Source organism: Cygnus olor, chromosome 1, assembly GCF_009769625.2.
Source record: "Cygnus olor isolate bCygOlo1 chromosome 1, bCygOlo1.pri.v2, whole genome shotgun sequence".
NCBI classification, from domain to species: domain Eukaryota; kingdom Metazoa; phylum Chordata; class Aves; order Anseriformes; family Anatidae; genus Cygnus; species Cygnus olor.
The window spans coordinates 194,187,954-194,211,819 of record NC_049169.1 but is presented as its reverse complement, the minus strand read 5'-3'; the positions used below and the strand labels follow the sequence as shown (position 1 = coordinate 194,211,819).

At 37.2% G+C, this 23,866-nt stretch overlaps 1 protein-coding gene across 3 annotated transcripts in view; it reads left to right on the top strand.

The window, feature by feature from the left end:
* DYNC2H1 (dynein cytoplasmic 2 heavy chain 1) overlaps positions 1-22,609 on the top strand; it is a 165,997-nt gene extending 143,388 nt beyond the window's left edge. For 2 of the 3 annotated variants that reach the window (XM_040544151.1, XM_040544150.1), the window contains exons 86-89: positions 6,857-6,966; positions 7,309-7,390; positions 17,531-17,647; positions 21,946-22,609. In XM_040544151.1, coding sequence (XP_040400085.1) covers positions 6,857-6,966; positions 7,309-7,390; positions 17,531-17,647; positions 21,946-22,104 — 468 coding nt within the window. In that variant the 3' untranslated portion in view covers positions 22,105-22,609. Of the gene's footprint in view, positions 1-6,856; positions 6,967-7,308; positions 7,391-17,530; positions 17,648-21,945 lie in introns of those variants that run through there. The other variant, XR_005816072.1, reaches the window with a different exon arrangement.
* Positions 22,610-23,866: the final 1,257 nt, after the last annotated feature.

Genomic DNA, 23,866 nt, shown 5'->3' with positions numbered 1-23,866 from the left:
TGTGGTGAGGGTGGTCAGACACTGGAACAGGTGAGCCAGAGAAGATTGCAGAGTCTCTGTCATTGGAGATATTTAAAATATCACTGAAGAAGCCTGTGAGCAGCCCAGTCCTTCTTTGAGGGTGGGCAGTTGGACCAGAAAATCTTCAGAGGTCTTCCAACTCTAACGATTCCATGATTCTGTGATACTGTAAAAAAATATTAAAATCTGAATCACTGTGTTTACACGAAGTTATTCTTGGTTGAACAAACATCTTAATAGTCTGAGCAGGAATCCCAGGTTGCAGCGTTCTGCTCAGTGGAGTGTGAGCAGCATTAGCACGAGCCGACATGGTGCATCGCAGGAGGCTGTGTCACAACATGGAAACCATGTGCTACCATGTAGTTCCTTTCTTAACACTGGGGCTGCATCTGACACAGCTTCTGTTCCGTGATCTCCTTTTCCTTGTAGAAAAATAGATTTCTTTCTTTGCTTTTACACTGTTGTGTGTTTTGGGATATGCACCCCGCACAGTTAAACAATTTCTGATTAGTATTCTGATTAGTGCTTTAGTATGTCTGATAATCCTTGTGTACATACATGAGAGTATGGTCAGGCTTGATAGCTACTAATATAGAAGAGTTCTGTTACACAGGCATGGCTGAGAGATTTTCTTTGAATTTTGGCAGCCTCCAGAGAGGGTGTTAACAGAAAACAAATGACTCTGGTAAACACACAGAAAAAAAAATAATCCAAGAAAATGATTACTGCAGGGTCATTATTTCTGAAGAGGAACAAGGACTCTAAGGGACATGCTTAATGGAGAATCTGTATCTCATGAGGTATTCACCAGAGGAAATGAACTAGAGCAAAGGAAGCAGCTCTCTGTTGGCACTCTTTATCATAACATAGCCTCCAAGGTGGTATTATAAAACAAGTTACTGCTGTGCATCCCATCACTGACAGTGCCGAGTACACAGAATATTCTGTACCCCTGTTCAGCCATACTGTTATCATCACAACTGCATACACTTCAGCATCCCTACTCCAGAGCTCTGCAAAGGAATTAAAACTCACCTTGTGGTATGCAGTCTTGACCGTTATCTGTAAATAAATGTTATGTGTGACCATCTCCTGTGCCCTGCAACTTCTTATCGGTGGAGATAAGAAGTAGGACCATAGTCTGTGTATAGTGATCACGTAGGACATAGCTGACAGTAGGTATTTTGGGCATATGTTGATCATCAAATTGTTAGAATGATGTCCCAGCCCTTATGCAGGGTGATTGTTTTGTTATTCTTGTTAAATGTAGGAATCCGCAACTCACTGGAAAGTTTTGATAAAAATTAATTAATACAGTAACCAGAATGAAGTCACCTTTGCTAATGCTTCCCTCAGCCATGCCTTGGTGCACATCTGCTTCTGGCACATTGTTAGCTAGCATGTTGATGGTAATGGACTCAGAATTTTTATGCTCTACACTGTGCTGTTGTGTTAGCATTCAGATTCCCTGAACAAACATGGAGTTTCTGAGGCATGTCGAACTGAAATAAAGAAATAGTATTTAAAGCAAAACAGCACTTTTGGTCTGCATGCTCCAAAATAGCATATTGAAATCCAAAACCAAAAATAAATTAAGACACCAAACTAAATTCCTTTGTGATTTACCATTCAAAATGTAGTGTGTGCCAACACCTTAACCTATACCTGAAATGCTGCAGTATTCCTGTGCTCAATTAATAAAGAATAATTACAACAGCTCAGGGATTTCACATACGAAAAAATTACCTCAAGGAAACAAATTGTATGCCATTTACTCAAGAGTTACTCAACATCGTTTGCTCTCAGACTAATCCATGGTCTTGCATTTTTTCCCTATTAACTTTGAATCTAAAACTTTTCCCTCTAAAACTCGTGGAAAAACAAAATTGTACTACATACAGTTCCTGACCAATACTGAATACAATTTTCTGCATAGGCACAAAAATGAAATCACTTCTGTAGTGATTTATATTATTTTCTCTTTCAAAAAAAAGATCTCTTCTGGGATCACAGCAAGAGAAAAATACTGTAGAAGAGAATATAATCATAATGAATTAAAACAGGTGAAGGAGAAGTACTTGATTCATTGTTGAGGAGTACTGTGATGAGCCTAAAATTGCATAAATGATAGTGTGAAAATCCGGCAGCCTCTTTATTCCTTCCACTGACTGTTCAGTAAGAAGTGCTCAGTTTGCTTTGGGATTGTAGAAGATAAGGAAGACTTCTTCCTGAAAATGGAATAGATGTTTCTTGGATGTCAAGATACGTGAAAAAAATAGTATTTGAACCACTTGAGACTGTGCATACAGATTTATTGTGGCTAAATAAATAAATAAATAAATTCCTTTTATTATACAAAACAGAAACTCACCTTAACTGAAGTATTGAAACATTCTGATATGAATTGCTTTGCAAAGCTTTTTGGGTACTGCTGCTAAGTTTTCATACAATATTTCTAATCATCATATCCTATATTAATCTGTCGTGGACAGCTCAAACTTAAATTCTAGCTTAATGTAACAGTAACATTTTGAGAAACATTTGGGAAATATTAAAATAGTGTTAATTTAACAGTTAAAAAGAAGAGTATATTATAGATTTTTTTGTATATGTGTGTGATGTAAATGTTTTTGGTGTTAGGATCTTCAGACTTCTAGACCCAATTATTGATATAATGGGAATTTATTTTTAAAAATAACTTATATGCCATTCCCAAGACAGAGTCAGGATTCATTTAATTTTGTTTCATAGCTAAATGCTATTTATCAAAAGTGCTTTGATTTCAGCTTTCATATGCATTTTCCCAGACTTTATTAACTGACAGATATAACGCAGTGAACAAAAGCTGTATTGTTATATTCTGAGTACCGTGTTCAATGAATTTAGATCTTGACTATTAGCTGGTCTGAACATGAAAACTAAATCCTGAGTTGCAGCAAACCCACTAAACACCATATTATGGGCAGTGGGAGGGAGGAGGCAGTTGGGAGGGCATGGCCTGAACCACAAAGGGATGATTAGCTGGATTTTACACCACCTTGGTGCTGATGATAGTCTTCTCATTGTAATCCAGCTGGCAAGTGACAAATGCATTATTTTGGCCTACCTGGCAGGAAACGCAAAGTTGTCTACTGAAGTGGTGATGGAAGAAGGCACCTCAGACTGAAATGGTACATGGCCATCCAAGATCAATAAGAAGTCATTCTGACAAATGAAGGCAATGTGTATTTTTGTTGCAGTGGGGGTAGGAGAGGGAAATGAAGATACCATAGCTAATCTGTTAAGGAGTTCTCCTTTTCAAGAAACATTACTTCAGTCTTCCCACAGCTCAGCCTAAGGTTCCTCCCCTTCAAGACCTGACCTCTTCAAGGCAGTGGTGGTGGATGTATTCGTGGTCCATTTAGTAGGGAGTCGTTACCTGTTGAGACCACGGCACTTCTCTAACATGATGCCATGTAATGATATAAGATGGAAAGAAGAATAAGCATAAGAATATTTTTTAAACTTTTGTTGTAAAATACATTTAATTATCATTTTTTTATTGCATTTAACACTCTTTTTGACTGGTATAGAGTTATATTCTTCCTATTAGCTAGTTTGGTGCTATGTTTTAGATTTCCTATTAAAATAGTGGTGACAACACAACAATGGTTTAGTTATTGCTGAGCAGTGCTTACATGAGTCAAGAACTTTTTTGCTTCTTGTGCTGCTCTGCAAGTGAGTAGATGGGAGGAGACACAGCCAGGATAGCAGACCCATACTGACCAAATGGATGTCCCATACCATATGGCATTGTGCTCAGCAGTAACAGCTGGAGGAAAGAAGGAGGAAGGTGGGACATTCAGATTTATCGTGTTTGTATTCTCAAGTAACTATTAAGTGTGATGAGCCCTGCTTTCGTGGAAATGGCTGAACAACTGCCTGCCGATGGGAAGTAGTGGATGAATTCGTTACCTTGCTCTGTCTGCACATGCAGCTTTTGCTCTACTTATTAAAAGTGCCTTTATCTCAACTCATGACTTTTTTCCCGTATACCATCCTCATTCTCTTCCTCATCCCACTGGGGGGGAGGGAGAAAGTGGCTTTGTGGTGCTGAGATGCCTATGGGGGTTAGCCCACAACACATTTAAATCTTAAATATTTATTAAACAATATGAATGAGTTATGTCTTCTGCTTTATGTAGACCAGTTCAAGTAGCAATTACAAACTTTGCTTTTGTGATCTAATGAGAGTTTTTGCTATTGTGAGTTTCCTAGTGCTACTTAATTATATGAGTTCAGAATTAATATATCCCATACTGGTCTTTTAATTGGATGGAACATAGGCACGTATGTTCCTGATGGTGTTTCTCTTTAGCAATTACATTAAAAGTTTATTTGATGACAGCAGTAGAATAATTATATTAAATACAAGTTGAAATAGTTGTGTCTACTTGTACTATACAAAACAATTTACAAAATCTGCACTAACCTGATTGCAGATTTACTGCTATACAATAAAAGGGACTGTTATTATAAAAAGTCATTGAAAAATCAGGCAGATGAACCATTAACTGTGTACATTTAGCTAATGAAAATGGAAAGCAAGAATCTCCTAACTGATTCATAATCGTTTGGGTTGAAGGCTCATAAGCTGTGATGTGATAGATAAAAAGGTCACCAATTAAGTTTTTGTGCATGGTGGAAAAATTATGGAGATGTGTTTGACATACTGACAGAAAAAAATAATGAAAAACACCACCACCTCCAAAAACAACAAAGCCTACAATGCAATGCCTGCGTGATATTCACTTGTATTTTGGATGATTTTTTCAGTCTGAGATGCTTCTATGAAATTAGCAGGTTATCAGCAGTTCAAAGAATACAGTAAAGTAATTTTCAAATGAGACATGGATGCCTGGTAGGTGCTTTGTGTAAGAGAGCCTCTTACATATGCCTCACTAATATTCAGTAACTAGAGTAGTTTCATAATCTTCTAGTAGCTGATAATTTAGAGAGGAGCGTGTTTTATCTTCCTCTGCTTAGTGATAGCATGTAGAAACTTAGTATCTGAGTATTTTTTTGTCTTAGTATTAAGCATTAACCTGTGCAGAAGCATATGACTTGCTGGTACTCAAGGAGGTAACTTAATGTTTATACTACAGTACCACAGTTATATACTGTATAGAGTATACAGAGTATACAGTGTACCGCTGTATACTCTGAAAAGAAATTTACGGAGCATATGCAATATATGACTCAAAACTTTCAAAACGTCAGATTTTGAGTGCATACTGTTATGTAACCGCTTGGGTACATAAATAACTGGTATGAACAAATTCTTTAGTCTGAGATCGTTAGTGTTTAGAGGATTAAACTGTTAAAAAAAAAAAAGAGAGAGAGAGAGAGGGAGAGGGAATAGGAGTGCCAAATATGAGAAAATGGTAGGTAGTGCTAATTTTTTGCAAGTTGAAGACCAAACCTAGATATTTTAAAATAAATGAAAATTAATAAACGAAATGTAATAATTTGACTACATGCATTGGTAATTTTTTAGAGACACTTACTGTTTGCATACTTACAGGAGTGGAAAAATAACATGTCCTTAATGCAAACACAGACAACCATTGGAATTTTCTTCACAAGACAATAAAGCACATAGTCCACCCTGATGAAAAGTTATCTGTTTATGTATAGTGAGCTGTTTGAGGTTTTTTGTTGAGGTTCCTTCCCTTCCTCCTAGCTTTCTGGATTTGGGAAAGGATTTCATATAGTCTGTTTAAAATGGGAGTAGATCTTCCACGTCTCACCTAGTCTACAAGAAGGCTGCGAAATAGGGTTTAGCAACATTTGATTCTTCAGTTTTGAAGACAGTGGATTGCAATAAGGCTTTCAGGAACAGAGTACATCCTTGATAAAGCGATAGAAAATGTGGGAGTTAGCATTTGAGGTTTCATTTATTAATACACATGGTTTATCAGGATTGCAAAGTAAAGTACAACGTGTGTATTTTTCTCTCAATGGCACAAAAGGCATCGCGTTGATGGGAAGTTTCAGGCTTGCTGCTCATAGTGACAGGCTTCATAGCTGCGTAAAAAAGTAGGTTGGGGCAACATGTTTGGTAAGGATAAATGAGACTAGTTATTCCCTCCACTCCTGTTATTTTCATTTACAACCAGTTGTAAAAGAGGTCAGTTTTTATCTTATCAGAAATTCTGTGAATTCATGTCTTAAACTAGTACATCTGAAACATCCTTTGAAACTTCACCCACTAAAAACGACAGTGTCAGCTCAATACTGAGAGATTTCCAAAAAAATTGGTGGCTATTACTCACAAAAACTCTTGCTACAGACTGAAAACTAAGTGCTTCTTGAATTTAATATGCGGTTTACACAAAAGAGAAGGACAATCTTAAAGCATGCTTGAAAGGAATTCAATTATTTGTCTGAACTCATTAAAGCAAAGATGATAATGATAACCATTTTTGTGGAAAACATGAACTTGCTTTTTAGTAAAGGTGAAATAGGATTTCAACAGATTATTAAGAACTTGGTAAAAGTTTCATCACACAAAGTAAGCTGCAGCGTACAAAGAATGGAACAGAAGCTTATTTATTTCGAATAGGTGAGTCACATTGCACATTACACAACTGCTAGCTTTCTTTTAAATGGTGTTAGTTTTCTGTTTGCCAGTTTGAAGTAATGGAAATCAATATTCATCTTTGACATTACAGTATATTTACATAATAATTTGTCATTAATCATACCATTTGACAAATCCACATCAACTCAAAATGATGAAAAATCAGGCAATAACTTCAGGATTCATTTTTCCTCATTTTTTTTTCTCTTTTAGAACTGGGTAGAAAAATCAGAGAAACAGAAACTACTGTCAGATACCCTCGACCTTTCAGAGCTATTTCATCCAGACACATTTCTCAATGCCTTACGCCAGGAGACTGCAAGGTGAGGGAAAAATAATCTACCTACATATGTGTGCAAATGTGCCATTACTCCACATCGTGAGGATGGTTACCTTATTTTCAGGACACAGACCCAACAAATCATGTCAATTACTGTCATTAGTCATCTCATTTTTATCACTTGCACTGAAGTACAATAGTTAAGAGTTTCTTGTTTAAATGCTGATTATTTTTTTTTAAATAAATAAAATTCATAATGTATTTTTCTCCAGAGTAAGACTTACTGTGATATGGTGCACATTGAAATTACATCGGTTTTGTTTTGTATTTTATTTTCTGTGGTTATATGTCTCTAAGATTTACTGTATATGTGTTTCCCTTGCAGAGTAATGAGCTGTTCAGTGGACAGTCTGAAATTTACAGCATCATGGAAAGGGCGAATACAGGAAGGCAAACTCCAAGTTAAGGTATTGTGCTTAGCAGTATTTCTCTTCGTTTTTCTTTTGCTCCTAAATGTTTCCCAAAATAAAAAAAAAAAAAAAAAAAAAAAAAAAGATTATTAGAGGTATTGTAGTATTTTCATAAGACGTTTTATTAGTAGTCCAAGTTGTAGTTGTAGTTGTAGTCCAAGTCATCTGTCTACAAACTTTTTGGAAGAGTGAACTATAAATATATTGGTGTATCAGGAATACAAAGGCTTGTTAATTGTAGACAGCTACAATAACGGTAGTGCAAAAATTCTGTAGTAAATTCTGCATGGAAGAAAGGGGGTTATATTTTTATCCCTCCCTAGTCAGATTGCTTATTTAAAATTTCAGAATTAAAATTATTCTTGCTCCATTATCTTCATCGTCCTCTTATATAAAATTGAAGCTGATATTACATTAGCTAATATCCGTTGTCCAGGAAGTAGCTAAAAGACTTGTGACACATAGCAAGAGGAAATACATATAGAAGTGTAAGTGAAAGGCCATGTCTTAGTAACTGTTGAATCATTGAAATGAGACTTTTCAGGAAGTAAACAGAACAAAGTGAGTTATAATATGACTAGCTTTAAATATGACAAAGATCCAACAATTTGTTAATGGACATTTAAGGCTACAGCCAGCAGCTATAAAGTCACTACTGATTGCTTAGACAGCAAGGTACAGATGAATCCTCAAATGATTAGTTTAGGTTCTTAGCATTTCAGATGGCACTGTTATTTTGGCTAAATCCAAATCTCTTTGCACCTGTTTTATGCTTAAATTTGTAGGGAATTTTGAGTATTGATTCCAGTGGATATGTTGGGCCCATGATAATACTGCTCAAAGAGATGTGTTCAGCACAGAATCATAGAATCACAGAATGATTTGGGTTGGAAGAGACCTTAAAGATCATCTAGTTCCACCCCCCTGCTGTGGGCAGGGACACCTCCCACCAGACCAGGTTGCCCAAAGCCCCATCCAGCCTGGCCTTGAACACCTCCAGGGGTGGGGCATCCACAGCTTCTCTGGGCAACCTGTGCCGGGGCCTCAACACCCTCCGAGTCAAGAATTTCTTCCTTATATCTAATATAAATTTACCCTCTTTTAGTTTAAAACCGTCACTCCTTGTCCTATCACTATGCTTCCTGACAAAGAGTCCCTCCCCAGCTTTCCTGTAGCCCCCTTTAGCTACTGGCAGGCCGCTGTAAGGTCTCCCCGGAGCCTTCTCTTCTCCAGACTGAACAACCCCAACTCCCTCAGTCTGTCTTCGTAGGAGACGTTCTCTAGCCCCGTGACCATCTTCGTGATCCTCCTCTGGATTTGTTTTAATACATCCATGTCCTTCTTCTGCTGGGGGTCCCGGAGCTGAATGCAGTACTCCAGGTGGGGCCTCACGAGAGCAGAGTAGAGGGGGAGAATCAACTCCCTTGACCTGCTGGCCATGCTTCCTTTGATGCAGCCCAGGATACAGTTGGCTTTCTGGGCTGCTATTATACATTGCCAGCTCACATTGTGCTTCTCATGAACCACCCCCCCCCCAGGTCCTCCTCCTCAGAAATGCTCTCAATCCATTCTCCACCCAGCCTGTATTTGTGCTTGGGATTGCCCTGGCCCAGATGCAGGATCTTGCACTTGGCCTTGTTGAACTCAATCCTCTCAAGCCTGTCCAGGTCCATCTGGATGACATCCCTTCTCTCCAGCATGTCGACAGCACCACACAGATTGGTGTCACCGGGAAACTTGCTGAGGATGCACTCGATCCCACTGTCCATGTCACCAACAAAAATGTTAAACAGCACCAGTCACAATACTGACCCGTGAGAAACACCACTTGTCACTGATCTTCACTTGGACACTGAGCTATTGACCACAATGAGGGACACTGTCCAATGCTTTGCACAAGTCCAGGTAAATGATGTCCATTGCTCTTCCCCTATCCACGAATGCAGTAACCCCATTGTAGAAGTCCTCCAGATTTGCCCCACACAATCTGCACAACAAAAATAAAAACAAAACAAAACAAAACACAAAAGCTACAGCTGCGTTCTTTTCAGAAACATGAGTGAATAATGCAGGACTCTCACCTTGTGACTATGTACTGATGTACTGCTACAGCAGAGTTCTGTAGGATTAGGAGAGAGAAAGCAAGTGGCAGGACTTCTTGTCTAGTCTGATAATGCAGGCAGATGCAAGACTGTGGGAGATATCAGAGTTCTCAGTCAGCTTCTGACACTATACAGAATTATTAATACAAAATGCATGAGAATTTCATGTTTCTAAAATATTAAGGGATCGTACGTCCAGAAAAGATAACTGTAATTATCTAATCTGTTCTTTATCCAGTACAGTCTTTTGAACATTTTCAAATTATTTCCTGGTGGCACTGGAAAATATCACTTAGAAAATTAATCAATCTTTTAGTAAGAGTAATGGTTGTCTACCTCATTTAATGAGAATCAAACAGGCACCTACAACCTGTAGATAAATAAGCCAAGGGACTTTTAGGGTACTCTATCTCCCTATAAGTCTGACAGCCTGCTAATCGCGTGTTTTGCGGTTCCATATTCACCCAAGACTTCTAAGTCGATAGAAGTGAGCAAAAATTGAATTTTGTTTTTCAGACCACTTATTCTAGGTTAACTTACAACTGCAGATCCCAGAAGCTTGGAGTTTTTCAAAATCATCCTTCCACCTTTGACAAATGTCAGAAGTCAATGTCAAATGTCTCAAGTGCATGGATAAAGAATTTCCGTATACTAAATAATATTACAGTATTTTACAGTTGCTAGATTGAAGTGGCTGCTTGGAAACTAAAGAATTAAAAGTTAATTTGAGGAAAGATGTTTATAACAACACTCATATCTAGGTGTATTGAAGGTTATCATTTTTTAATGTGTAAATTTATATGGCAATTTTTTAGAAATATTAGTGAAGTAAGAATCCTGTCAGTGTTTCTCGCTTGTTCTGAGTATTTTCCTTTCCCCAGTAAGAGCTATGTTCATTGAATCTGTATTATTATGTATTCACCAGTATCTTCACTGCTACATTGAATCTTTGATGTACAAAAGGGTGTTGGAACCCTTTGCCATGCTGAACATTTACATTCCTTTCCATGAATCTTTTCTCACATGGACATGAAAAACTGGGAGCAAACTTTTGCATTAGTAAAGCTAAATTCTAAGCATCTTATTTATTTAAAATGTGCTGTAATGAAGGCAGAAGAATGTCAGTGATACAGAAAAATCATCCTCTGAAACGTGTCTCCTTTGATAAGGATCCTTTGAATTACACATTAAGCTTGGTTCACATAAGCAATATGAATTTTAATCCTTCTAAAATTAGTGTTGTTTATACAGTTTCGAGAATTCAGGCTAATCTTACAGAATGGGAGCTTCCCATTCTGTGGAGTGTATTTTGGAACATGGACTCAAAAAATACAATTCAGAAAGCAGAATACATCAGTCCTTGAACACATGCTGTGGTGTGGTAGCTGGGGCCCTATTATATCCCATCCATTTTGATGCTTAAATCAGAAATTTTAATTTATCAGCTCTATTTTGTCAAGGAAAGTACGTTTACCAATTCAGGTCTTAGAGTAGCTAAACCACTTTCAGGAAATAACCGTCTTTCTCCTCTGACAGGAGAAAGAATGCAATTGCAGTGGTCCTGCTATAGTAATTTCGGCCAATTGCCTGAAGTTAAATTTTTTTTCTTTTTTTTTAAATCCCTGCCACATTTTGGAAGTTTAAGTAAACATGTATCAAGGAGACATAGGGTTTAGGAAAGAGGTATTTTAAGATTTTCCAGACATAATCTTATATACTGTTGTTATTAGGAGCACAATTTAGCTACTTTAGTAAAGATTATATCACTGTATAAAAGCAACAGTGCTGATTAAGATGATCTCTTCTAGTACACTGGTCTTTAATGTAGAAAGAAAATGTGTAACAAAATAGCAGGAATGCTTTTTCAGGAAATTCCAACTAGAATAAATGTACAGCTTTTTACAGAGTATAATTCACTAATGCAAACATTTACATAGGACTCAAATAGAATAAAACATGGTGCAATCACAACAGGATGTTTTGTCCTGTGAAAGCAAGGCGGAAACTGTTATCAAAAAATAACATGTACTTTTGCTAGCTTAGGCTACATATGGTCTAGTTAAATACATGTGATTCTCAGTGAAGTGGGCCACAAATTTGACATTGTGTATCTCAGCCATGTACTTTACTGCTATTTCCTCATTTGATAGCCTGCTTACCACAGACAAGACTGTTAAGAATTTTATCCCATTTAGAAAATTCAGTTAATAAGCAAAAGAAGATGTTTCCATTTCAGCTGTGTGCAGAATATAAAAAAATAAATGCAAAATGTTTCCTGGCATCCTATAGTGTATGCGTCTACAAATGTAAATAGTTAATAGTATATGGGCATAGACATACTTTCATGTCTGCATAAAAAATGGTTTTTGTTCTCTTTGGAAATTTTCCTCTCATTCTGATTTACCGTTTCAGTTCAGAACCTGCCTGATTATATAGCTGCCTGTCTGTAAGATAAACACAGATATACCCAATCCTGCTGTTTTTCTTCCTCTTGGTACCTGTCAGATGTTCAGACGATACTATTGAAGTAGCATGAACTTGAATTTGTTTCTCTTTCTTAAGCCATTCTCTTATATGAAAATATAAACCAGGAAGGCTGGTTAATATTCAGGGATCCCCTCCTCCAAACTCAGGAGCGATGCGTCCCAGCAAAGAGGAAGTTGGGCAAAAATACCAGGAGACCTGCATGGATGAACAAGGAGCTCCTGTCCAAGCTTAGACTGAAAAAGAAGGCCTATAAACAGTGGAAGCATGGACAGATAGCCTGGGATGGATACAGAGACAATGCCCGAGTAGCCAGGAATCAGGTTAGGAAAGCCAAAGCCTGTTTAGAGTTAAATTTGGCCAGGAACATCAAGGACAATAAGAAAGGGCTCTATAGGTACATTGGTGATAAAAGGAAAACTGGGGAAATTGTGGGCCCTGTCTGGAAGGAAATAGGAGACCTGGTCACCTGAGACATAGAGAAGGCTGAGGTAATTAATGACTATTTTGCTTCAGTCTTCACTGGCTAGAGCTCCAGCCACATGGCCTGGACCCCGGAAGGCAAAGGCAGGGACTGGAAGAATGATGAACTGCCCAGAGTGGGAGAAGGTCGGGCTCAAAACATGCTAAGGAACCTGAAGGTGCACAAGTCCACGGGACCTGATTAGATACATCTGTGGGTCCTTAAGGAACTGGTGGGTGTAGTTGCCAAGCCACTATCCATGATATATGAGAAGTCATGGCAGTTTGGTGAAATTCCTGCTGACTGGAAGAGGGGAACCCCCCCTTTTTAAAAAGAGAAAAAAGGAAGACACAGGGAACTACAGGCTTTTCTTGTCTTCAATTATAAAAGTTTTTTTGTGGCCTGAAATTTGCCTTAATAAGGAAAAGAAGGTGGAAATCTCACAATGATCTGTTGTATTGGGCTTACATGACAAGGTTTTGGTAGCAGGGAGGCTTCAAGGGTGGCCTGTGTGCAGAGCCCAGCAGCTGCCCCAGGTCAGATCAGAGCCAGCTCCAGACAGCTCCAAAAGGGACCCACTGCTGGCCAGAGCCGAGCCATGAGCGACGCTGGTTGGGCCTCTGGGAGAGCAGATTGAAGAAAGGGGAAATCTGCTGTGCTACAGCAGCTGGGAGAGAGGGGTGAGAGCTGAGAGAGAAGCAGCCCTGCAGCCCCCAAGGTGAGCGCAGCAGGAGGGCAGGAGGTGCTCCAGGCACGCAGCACAAGTTCCCCTGCGGCCCGTGGAGAGGCCCCTGGTGGAGCAGGCTGTCCCCCTGCAGCCCACAGGTCCCACATGGAGCAAATCTCCACGCTGCAGCCCGTGGAGGAGCCCCCGGTGGAGCAGGTGGATGTGGCCTGGAGGAGGCTGCGGCCCATGGAGGGCCCCCACAGGAGCAGGCCCCGGGCCGGAGCTGCAGCCCGTGGAGAGGAGCCCACGCAGGAGCAGGGGGTCTGGGGGGAGCTGCCGCCCGTGGGGGACCCGTGCTGGAGCAGTTTGCTCCTGGGGGATGGACCCCGTGGTACGGAGCCGTGTGGGAGCAGTTCTGGAAGAGCTGCAGCCTGTGGGCAGCCCCCACAGGCTCAGTTCAGGAAGGATGGCATCCCGTGGAGCAGGGGCAGAGAGTGACCATGAAGGAGCGGCGGAGACGAAGCGTCAGGGACTGACCACAGCCCCCATTCCCCATTCCCTGAGGGTAGATGGGGAGAAGGTGTTTTTAGGTTGCTTTTAGTTTCTAACTGCTCTAGTAGTCTGCTAGACTGTCATATCAAACATGATCTTAATGTATCAGTGTTAATTCAGATGATAGTTTAGTGGTATGATGCAAAGTAGATCCCTCCTTGTAGGATGTGCTGAATATTTGATTTAGAATCATCTGCATAAAATTACACCTTCTTTAACATCACTTAGGGTTACTTTAACAAAAGGTACTGAGAATGTATATCTGTTCCAGTATAATTGATGTGCAAATACCTCTTTTATTTTCTGTGTGCACTGATTGCTCTATCGTACAAAAGCAGGTATTCATTCCTTTTGATACTAGAATCTCATTTTATGTCATTGTGAAAAAAAAATGAAAGAAAAGAAGAAACATGGTAAGAGACTTTCTGGGTAGTAAATGCTATGAGCTCGGATATGGATTAATATAAATAATGAAAAACAAAAATGTGTTCTGAGAATATCATATTCAAATACATAACATCAGCATTAATATCAAAGCTGTGCTCTTAGCAATTGTCAGAAATACTATTAAAGGGCATCCTGAGAGGTCTTTTTTTACAGTATACCTCCATCTGGAATATCAGGAAATTCATGATAGAAGCCTGTAGAGGTAATGGAGTAAAAATATGACTTCCTGAACTCTGCAGTAGTCTGTATAATTTCATGGGAAATTGTGGCATTAAATAGTAAGGAAAAAAATAATTGTGTGGAATTTGAAGTTTTTGAAACTTTATATCAGCACACTTTCTACAAATGTATTTTAAAGAATTATCTGTATCGTGTAACAGCTTGATTCAAAACTAAACTAGCACTAATAGTTGCAAAATGCCAATTACGTTATCTTTTTGAGAATTAAAACTTTTAAAATCATGGTCAACTCTAGCCATTACTCCAAAGTGGACTGCAAAAATACTACACATGCTAATTGTAGATACTGTGAAATCCATGTACTAGTAGTTGTAGTTTCTCTATACCATTTATCGTAGAAAAGGGAACGTGGCTGTGGGTGTATTCAGCCAACCAGTATTTGAAAATGCATTGTTCCAGTATTTTTTCTTTCCGATAGCTTTTAATATTGAATCAAAGTCAAAGTTTTGGTCTTCAACTTCAAAGGAGTTTCTATGATTGGTTGAAACTTTCCAGGGATCAAGCGATGTTATTTTATATAACTGCAATGTCAAAGGAACTGCCAATATCAAGAGAAGAAACGTGTGCTGTAGAAAGAGATTTTTCAATAGGCGACCCAATTCTATAGAAATGTCTTTTAGAGATGTTCAGGATGGCCAGACCTTTGAACACGCTAACAATAAATTGTAAAACCTCTTCATCAGACCATTCTTCCCTCAATAAGTTTGCCAAACACACATATTTATCAAACTAACCTCCATAGCCAAACTTCCTGCAGAATGCGTGAAGGGCAGAAAGAAAAACATGAGAGATGAATCTTTCTCATACTTTTATGATAGGGATAAATAAGTGCTTTGAAAGCAGTCAATCAGAAGTGTAGTGAGATAAAGTGTAGTCTAGGACTTGTGCATATGATAAAGTGAGGCCTTAGGTATCGAGGTTAACAACAGGGAGCAGTAGGAAGAAGTCTGTGGCAAATCTCAGTATAATCGTTAGTACAATATTGTTCCTTTTCTGCCTTTATAATGTTTTTCTTCATGTTCTTTGTCCTTGCAACACAGAAGAGGTTGTACTGGAATGTACATAGGCTATCATTAAAGACTATTGACACCCAAACTGCTTTTTCTTACTAGATAAAGGCAGCTTTTTCCAGCCTCTCTGTGTGGAGAGGTTTTGAGTTTGAAAGGAAATGGTACAAAATACCAAATGTTAACACTGTACCTTGAAAGTGACAGACCTGAAAATCTTAGGGAAGATTCAAAGGAAAGGTCACAAGAAACTTGGCAGGAGAAGGGAGAGGAGAGTCACGCTTTCACGACGAAGAAAAGATCTTAAGCTTTCGACAAGAGGTTGAAGGGAGGAAAAAATGTTTTTGCAGTTCCAAACTGAATGTCTGAAAAATTGAATTCATTTCAGTGAGGCCTTGTTATAACAATCATAGAAGTTAATGAAAATAGAGAAAAAGTCATACTGCTGTGGGCTTACCTCTTGTGATTCTTATGAGTCAGGTTTGCCACAGTTTTGAAAGCTTACTGTGAGTCTTATTCTGTATGTAGCACAGGTTATTTCAAAGGACGTTACTGCAGTCACTATCTTGTCCAAGGACCAAACAAAGCTTTTTTTCCTATTGCTTTTTTAAATGCAATTGCAAATGTTAGAATATGTGTATATATATATATATCCTGTACATTGTAAGGAAGAGCCCTCAGCCCAGAGCTAGAACACAAGTTTAAAGAAGCAAGTTTCTGAAGTAAAGACTGCATTAGTCTATCTACAATCAAGAGAGAAATTATTTATTAAAAATGCAGAATGTATGCTTAGTTACTGTACAGTTAGTAGAGTATTAACATAAAACCAAAAAACAACATCCATCACTTGGGAGGAAGACAGTGCCTTTGAAGCATGACAGTTAACCCTCATTGTATTACTGTTTAACTGCAACTTTTTTGTCTAATAAATAATTTTAGAATACTGTAGTTACCTAAGTAAAGTATTTCCATTGCATCTTGTCTACTACTGACTTTCATTGTAACATCACACATCTGTGCCATGTACACTTCTAAAAATTTCTAGCAGGGGAAAATGGATTAGAAAATGATAGTTTTCTCCATTTCTTGTCTGTTGTTTTGGTTATACAGTGACTCATCCAGTTTCCAACAGCACTGTATGTCCTAGTTCCAGCACCACTTCATGATCCTTGTATTTCGTGAAAGCCTGCTTCTTTTTTTTTTTTTATTTAATACAGGACCTTAATATGATATTACAACAACATTGTAGGTTCCATTAGACATCTGCTCCAGTTTTAGATTTAGCCTTTTGAAAAGCTGCATAAAAGTTATTACTGAGTTAAATTTTATTATTACTAAAATTGAAGTTACCACTTTAGCAGGCCAAACCGATTATTACTATTATTTATACTGGCAAACTATTATTATTTGTACTAGCAAAATAAAATGATGAACAGATAATGATTTATTTTTATTTTTTTATTTTTAAGATATCCAAAATAGATATCATTGTCATTAATTTATTCAAGACTTGTTAAAAAAAAAAAAAGGAGAATTAGTTCAGTCTGAAAGTACTCATTTATTAAAAGTAAACACTTTAAAACATGTTACATTTAAAGCATTGCACAGTTACTTATATAAATATGTGGTTCTTAATTATTTCTTTTTTTCCAATTAATACTTTAAGTAAGAACTCTTGAATTGTATTAAATAACATTTTCTCTCATATTATTTGAAAATTATTTATTTCCCTCTGCAAAACTGTGTAATAGTTCATTGCATTCTCTGAAAGCTATGCTCAGACTTCCAAGCAGGAAGTCATGCTTATTTCAGTGATTGTTCTTTTCTTATTCTTAACATGGTAATAATTGTGGACTTGGCTGTTGCTATCATATTTCCATTAATCTACTGCCAGGCAACTGCAGTTTCATAAGTGATGACATTTACAGGTATTTTTCTCTAGCATTTCAAAGAATGTGAATCCAAATCAGAGGAAGTTCACGCCGAAGCATGATGCAGATTGAACCTTTAAATCATGTTTCCTATTCTCACACATGACATTACAATAATTGCCTTCCTGTTATTTAAAAATTTGGTCACAGTAAAAAGGATTGTTGTTTATTGAAGCACGGTGTAATCATTACTAACGTTTCAAGTCTTTTATATATGTTTCAATATTTCATATTTCCGTGGCAGATCAGTGGCTTACAAATGGAAGGCTGCAGTTTTGATGGAAATCGACTTTCAGAAAATCTGCATGATTCTCCCAGTGTGTCATCTGTTCTCCCTTGTTACATGGCCTGGATTCCACAGGTACTAAATTATTAAAAGCCCTAAACTTTCAAGACCCATAATTTGCTTTTCTCTGTGTAGTAGCTTTTTAGTATGACATTGCTGACCTGTTTTTTTTTCCCTCATCTTAGAATAAAGATCTGTATATTTAATAGTAAAAGTTACTTCTTTTATATAAAACAAGAACTTATTACCACTTTGTAAATATTTTTTAGTTTTTATTGTGCAGATTAAAACAAAGGCTTTATTTCAGTCATAATTTTTTCTTGTCGTTTTAAAATTTTTTTACAATTTTCAAAAGTGTATTTACTAAATGTATACATGAGTTTGGGAGAGTATTTCTTGGTAGAGTATATTTTCTTTAAATTTTAAACATTGTACTAAAACATAACAGCAATAAAGAGTCAGAGAACATAATGTGATCTGTAACCAAATAAAGCCTTTCCCCTATTTACACTGATTTAAAAAATGCAAACACTTGCAGGGCTATGTAAGATGAAAATTAAGCAATCCAAACAGTAAAAATTGTTACTGCTTCTACTCGCTAATTAAAATAGCAGTCTTCAATAAAAAAAGGAAAAAGTTATGTAGAACTTCTTCAAGGATATGTAGCATTGCAAATTCATATACTCACATTCTTAAAAGAAAACTTGTAGAATTCGTCGCATCTATATTTACAGAATCACAGAATGGTTAAGGTAGGAAGGGACCTCTGGAGGTCATCTGGTCCCACCCCTGCTCAAGCAGGGACACCCAGAGCAGGCTGCCCAGGACCACGTCCAGGTGGCTTTTGGAGATCTCCAAGGATTTCCAAACCCCACAGCCTCTCTGGGCAACCTGTGCCACGGCTCCCTCACCCACACAGCTATCTAAAAGTTACTTGCCCATACGGTTTAGTTACCTTAGGCCCTTGTTTGGTCTCAGAAAAAGATGGGCATCTCAGGAAGCTCATTCCATCATAAAGTATGAATCTCATTGGATGAGAAGGTTCGGTTTGGTTAGGAGAATGTTAAACAAAAAAGCTCACTGGACTCCAGTAGTTGACTTTTCAGTTAGAATTAGCTTAGTAATTGTAAAAAAATGATGGTGATTATGAGATATATAGTATCTTGTGATAGATATGCAGGGAGCTCCATTGCTATCACACCGCTTTATCCCAACAATTTTTTTTGTTCTCACTGTTATTTCCAGCACTGTAAACATGGCATTCCATTATAGCACAACATTAGAAGTATAACACTCAAGATTTAGACTGAGAACACACAACTAGATACTAGCAAATGTCTGCATTACTGCTTCCAGCTTTGATGGCAAAGAAGATACTGGATGTTTAAAAAAACAGAAACAAAAAGACATACACACAAAAACCAACCACCTGACTCAGTGATGGGAGGGAGAAGATGGCAATATACTTTGTTTTAAGTGGTAACAGCAAATGTTTATCTTATGCTTACTGAAGATGAGGATTATAAGTAACCCTATCTTTTTTTTTTTGAAAAGTGTTTAGCTTCTGTTAGAGATAAAACAGATTCCTAAAGTGTTTTTCTGAATAAAAGTCAATATTCTTTAGACTTCAAAGGTATTATGTGACATTAGCAGAGATCTGCCTGTAAAGACATACAAGTGAGATCAGTAATCAGATAATGAAGCTGCTTCCAATGTTCTTCATACTTGAAAGAATAGCAGCTGAAGTTTTTGTGTTGGAAAAAAAATGTATTTGTTTTACAACACAAGCCAATACTTGCCAACTGCCCAGATTTTAAATATAATGTATCTCTAAGGAAAGTATTTCTGATTTTCTATGCCCTTTAGTTGTTTTGCTATAGGCTTCGCTGTAGGAATTGACCATGATCAAACATCATGCTTTCAAACAGAAAGGTAGAACTGGGACGTCATTCTGCACTTCCCCTGATCTCATTATCCTCTCCACAGGAGAAGAGTGTATGAAGTAGAACATGCTATCTTATGAGTTTTTCCCCAGAAATATCTCTTATGAAATCTGGTGAGCAAAAATCTATGTATTTGTAAAGCAATGCTTTCAGGTCATTTTCCATCAAACTAATATAAAGTGAACTGTCCAGAAAAAAAAAAAAAAAAAAAGAAAAAAAAAAAGAAAAAAAAAAGCAGTCTGCAGAATTTGTCTGAGATACCTCCCCATAAAAAGGCTCAAAATGCTAAAATGTTAAAAATGGAGTATTTTAAGCAATAACATAGTACTTATTAAATTGTGAAGGCCTTTTCTGGTTTTAATTCATGGATAGATCCCAAGTTGTAATGGACTAAGTAGGATAAAACTGTGTGTGAAGCAGGCTAGACAAAGAAAATTTTTGGAGTGCATGTAAGGAAGGACATATGGATTTGTGGTTCATAAAGCCTTTCACAGAATGGCTTTAACCCTCAAATAATGTGATTCTGTAAAACATCAGTGGAATTGAGAAAAGTATGTGAACAGCTATTTCAACACAAAAAGGGTGTTAAAAAGAAGTCTTGGAAAGCAAACTTGCCAACTTTGGGCTTCCCAGCTTTGGCTGTACTTAAAGACCATTCTCTGGCTGACATTTTCCTCTCAAATTTCCCAGTATTTTCTCTTCCTCTGTAGTGTTAACCAAGGGATAAATGTGGTAAGGTTTTAAACACTAGTGTTCAAAAGACAAGGGAACTTGATTTTCAAAAGGAACAACAAAACTCCTCAGAAATGGCTTAACACTTAACATGCAGGGCAAAGTGCTTGAAACAGTTGTTTGCATGTCTCTTTTTTCTGTTTCTACTTATTTTCTAATAATGGTGCTTAACTAACTTGCATTTGATGTAATTTGCATTAAAAAAGCAACTCTTTTTTTATTTCAAAGTCCTTTCTGACACATGTGCTGCTTTATTGCTCGATTCTTGAAAACATTTTGACATTTTCCTGTTGACAAGAAGGGAAATCTTGCGTGTGGAGGAAAACATGCTTAATATATATGAATTGAATGAAACCCTCAATTACTTATATAAAATAAGTACATGATGGGTTGAAACCTGAGTTACATGCTGTAGGAAGTCTAGTCAGTCTTTGAATTCCGTTCTATAATCGTGCAAAGGTACAATGACCTATGCAAAGCCCGAGGAGGAAATTACGTCCAAAGTGCACACACTTTGTAGTACAGAAAGTGGAGAGGAACTGTAATTGTTCTCAAGAGTGCAGCATCAGGGTACAGGCTGAGAGGTAACGCTGTGGCTCCAACTGATGTCCTTCCCAACGTAGTGTTTACAGCATAGTTGTAGTCTCTGTAGCAGCAGTACTATTAATACTGTGCAGTAGTAAAGTACATGCACAGGAGAATACAAAATTATAAATGAACTCAGCCAAAATGTTCAAATCTGAATGCTTAAATTTAACTTGAAAATTTCCTGCTTAGGCACTTAATGGAAACAACCTGTTTCCCAGAAGTGCCAAAGAACCCCAGCTGCAACTGTGATCAGTGTTGGTATGAAAGGAATTAAAAAAAAAAAAGAGAGAAATTTTTACACACGCATCTGTGTCTTGAAGAGCAAAAAGTATATGGAAAGGATTGGGGAATTTGAGCTTTTTATTTTTATTTAAAGTCCTTGTCTGACTGAATCGTGGTTAATACTTTTAGTTTCCCTCTGAGGCTCTGAGGTAAGGTACAGTAGCTCTGTATCAGACGATAATTTATTTGGATTAATTGTTTTTAAACATCATTGTTAAACACAGAAGGTAGTTTGGGAAGACTGGGTTAAGATTTTTTTGGTGCAGCTCCTGAAGTATCCCACTTGCAAGTAGCTGAGGTGCAGATCACACCTGGGGCTGCATTGCAGGAGGAGCAGCAGGGCTTGCCAAGACCACTGGTGCCCCAGGACTCCAGCCTGCCCGAGCAGTACAGCACTGGTGCTCCCGAGGGGCTTCTACCCTCTGGAAACTGTTCCCTTGTCCCTGGTTTGCAGAAGCTAATGACATGTGTTTTGTTTGTTTGTTTGTTTGTTTGTTTTGTTTTGTTTTGTTTTGTTTTGTTTTCTGAATGAAGATTTTGATATGCAGTTTAAAAGATCACTCCTATTAGATACATTATTCTGTTTTCAGTTTAATGAACTGGAGAGAAAACTTAAGGGGCTTAGATATGGAGTAGTCTAGTGAATTTTCTAAAGTCTCCGCTTTGTTAGTAATCCTTCTCCTTTGTAGCCTGGACCAAGAGTTGTGTATCAAAGGCTGCTGTCTAGACTTTATCTTAGGATCCAGCTTTGGATACCACATCACTGAAAATTACTCTTTTCTCATATTTTGTTCTCTAAGTGATAACTAAGTACTGGTTTATTGACAGGATGCATACGGTCCATATTCTCCAGAGGAATGTATAACTTTACCAGTCTACACTAGCATGGAGAGAGACCGTGTGGTGACAAATATTGATGTACCTTGTGGAGGAAACCAAGACCAGTGGATTCAATGTGGAGCTGCTCTATTCTTAAAAAATCAGTAATCTGAGACTGCATTAAATTAGCTCTTGAAGTTAAGAATCGTTTAAACATTTCAGTTATTCATGTTTAAAAAAATCCTTCAGTTTCATTGCTTATAGATTTTTAAAGCAATGGTTTATAATATTTTTTTTTTAAACACTATCTAAAATTAACTCTACTTGAATGGAACTTCATTGTACCTTTGTGAGATATTGTAAATGTTAAAACAGCACTAGTAAGCAAACTGTTAATTTGGGTTATTTCTTTAGACTGTAATGCAATGTATTTCTTTCTCAGATTTGTTGTAATCTGCACTGTTTTGCCCAGTGCAGTCCCATAAATATTGTATGTAAATGCGAAGCCAGTGTATTTTTTGATCATTTTTTCATAATACTTTTTGAACTGTTATTATTCTTACCTACCTGTAATAATTCTTAAACCTCATTTAATAAAAGCATATGATAAAACTTACTTGAAATTGAATGTTTTACTTGAATATAAAAATGAGAATAAATATTTCATTCTGTTTTAATGGTGTTTTACTTCTAATCCTATTTTTTGTGTTGGTAGTAAATAATAGAAGCTTCATAAACTTTGTGTGAAGTTACAGACTCAGTTAGACTATCATCATGGGTGTTATCTAGGAGTTACTGAAAAAAGCATTTTTTGAAACCATACTAAGTTCCAGTAAGAATGTGCACATAAATGCGCAATTTAGACAAACAATTCCTTCGATGATCAAAAGAGGTTTTCACTCTGTTGTTAGGTGATTAACAGAGGGATATAATCATGCTCTTGGTGTGTGATGTGAAAGACCCCTGAAGAAAGTCTCAACATAAGAATAGAAGGTGTCTAATTTTTAACTGCAGCTACCGAATGATCTCATGAAGATATTTTTGGAAGGCAATAACATGAAAACACTTTTTTATTTTGCTTGGAAAACAAAATATATGTCTTGGCTCTGACACTTCTGATTCTTTTTTTTTTTTTTATGTAGCATTTAAATTAAAACTGTATTTCACTCGCATGCTATTTTTCACTAGTGGTTTGAGGGAGGGAGAAGGAAGGCAGTGAAAGAGTTGGCTGCATCTCCAGGTTAGCTTCCCAAAGAAAGTCTCTGTCTGTTCTATTGTTTTTCCCTTAAATTTCGTCTTTTGTCTCCTAATTGAAGATCAATTAATTTGTTGCCCATTTAATTCTCCTCCAAATAAAAAGATGTTCTAAAATAATTTGTTACAAGTGCACATACATTTCTAAAATTTAATCCAATCTAACAACAGAATAGATTTCCTTGCAACTTTTCAGATAATTTCTTCCTTTATACATTTGAATATGAAGAATAAAATGTGGCAAATTTAGAAAATACTTGTCTGTTAAGAAAATTTTGGAAGAAAATGATGATGTTTCCAACAGATCAGAAATCACTCTATCAATGCGTGTACCTGCCAAAAAAATACTGTCATACTAAACTTTCTTGGTAAAACATCACTGGGAGAGGAAATAAGTTTTAGTGAGGGAGACCGTGCTTTCAATTCCCTTAAATACATGTAAAGATCATGTTGTGACCTTCTGTTCTGGATCCACCGTGTCTCCATAAAGCAGACTGGATTTTAGGTTTCTTATTTCCATAAGCTGAGGATCTATTGGCTCTTGCTAGTTCTAGTTTCTATTTTTTTTTTGGACAGATGGAGAAATACAGCTATTCAGATAACTACCTAACATAGGGCAAAGATGTCTGGAAAATAAAAGTCAATGTTTTAACCTACCTTGCACAGGAAGTGGAGA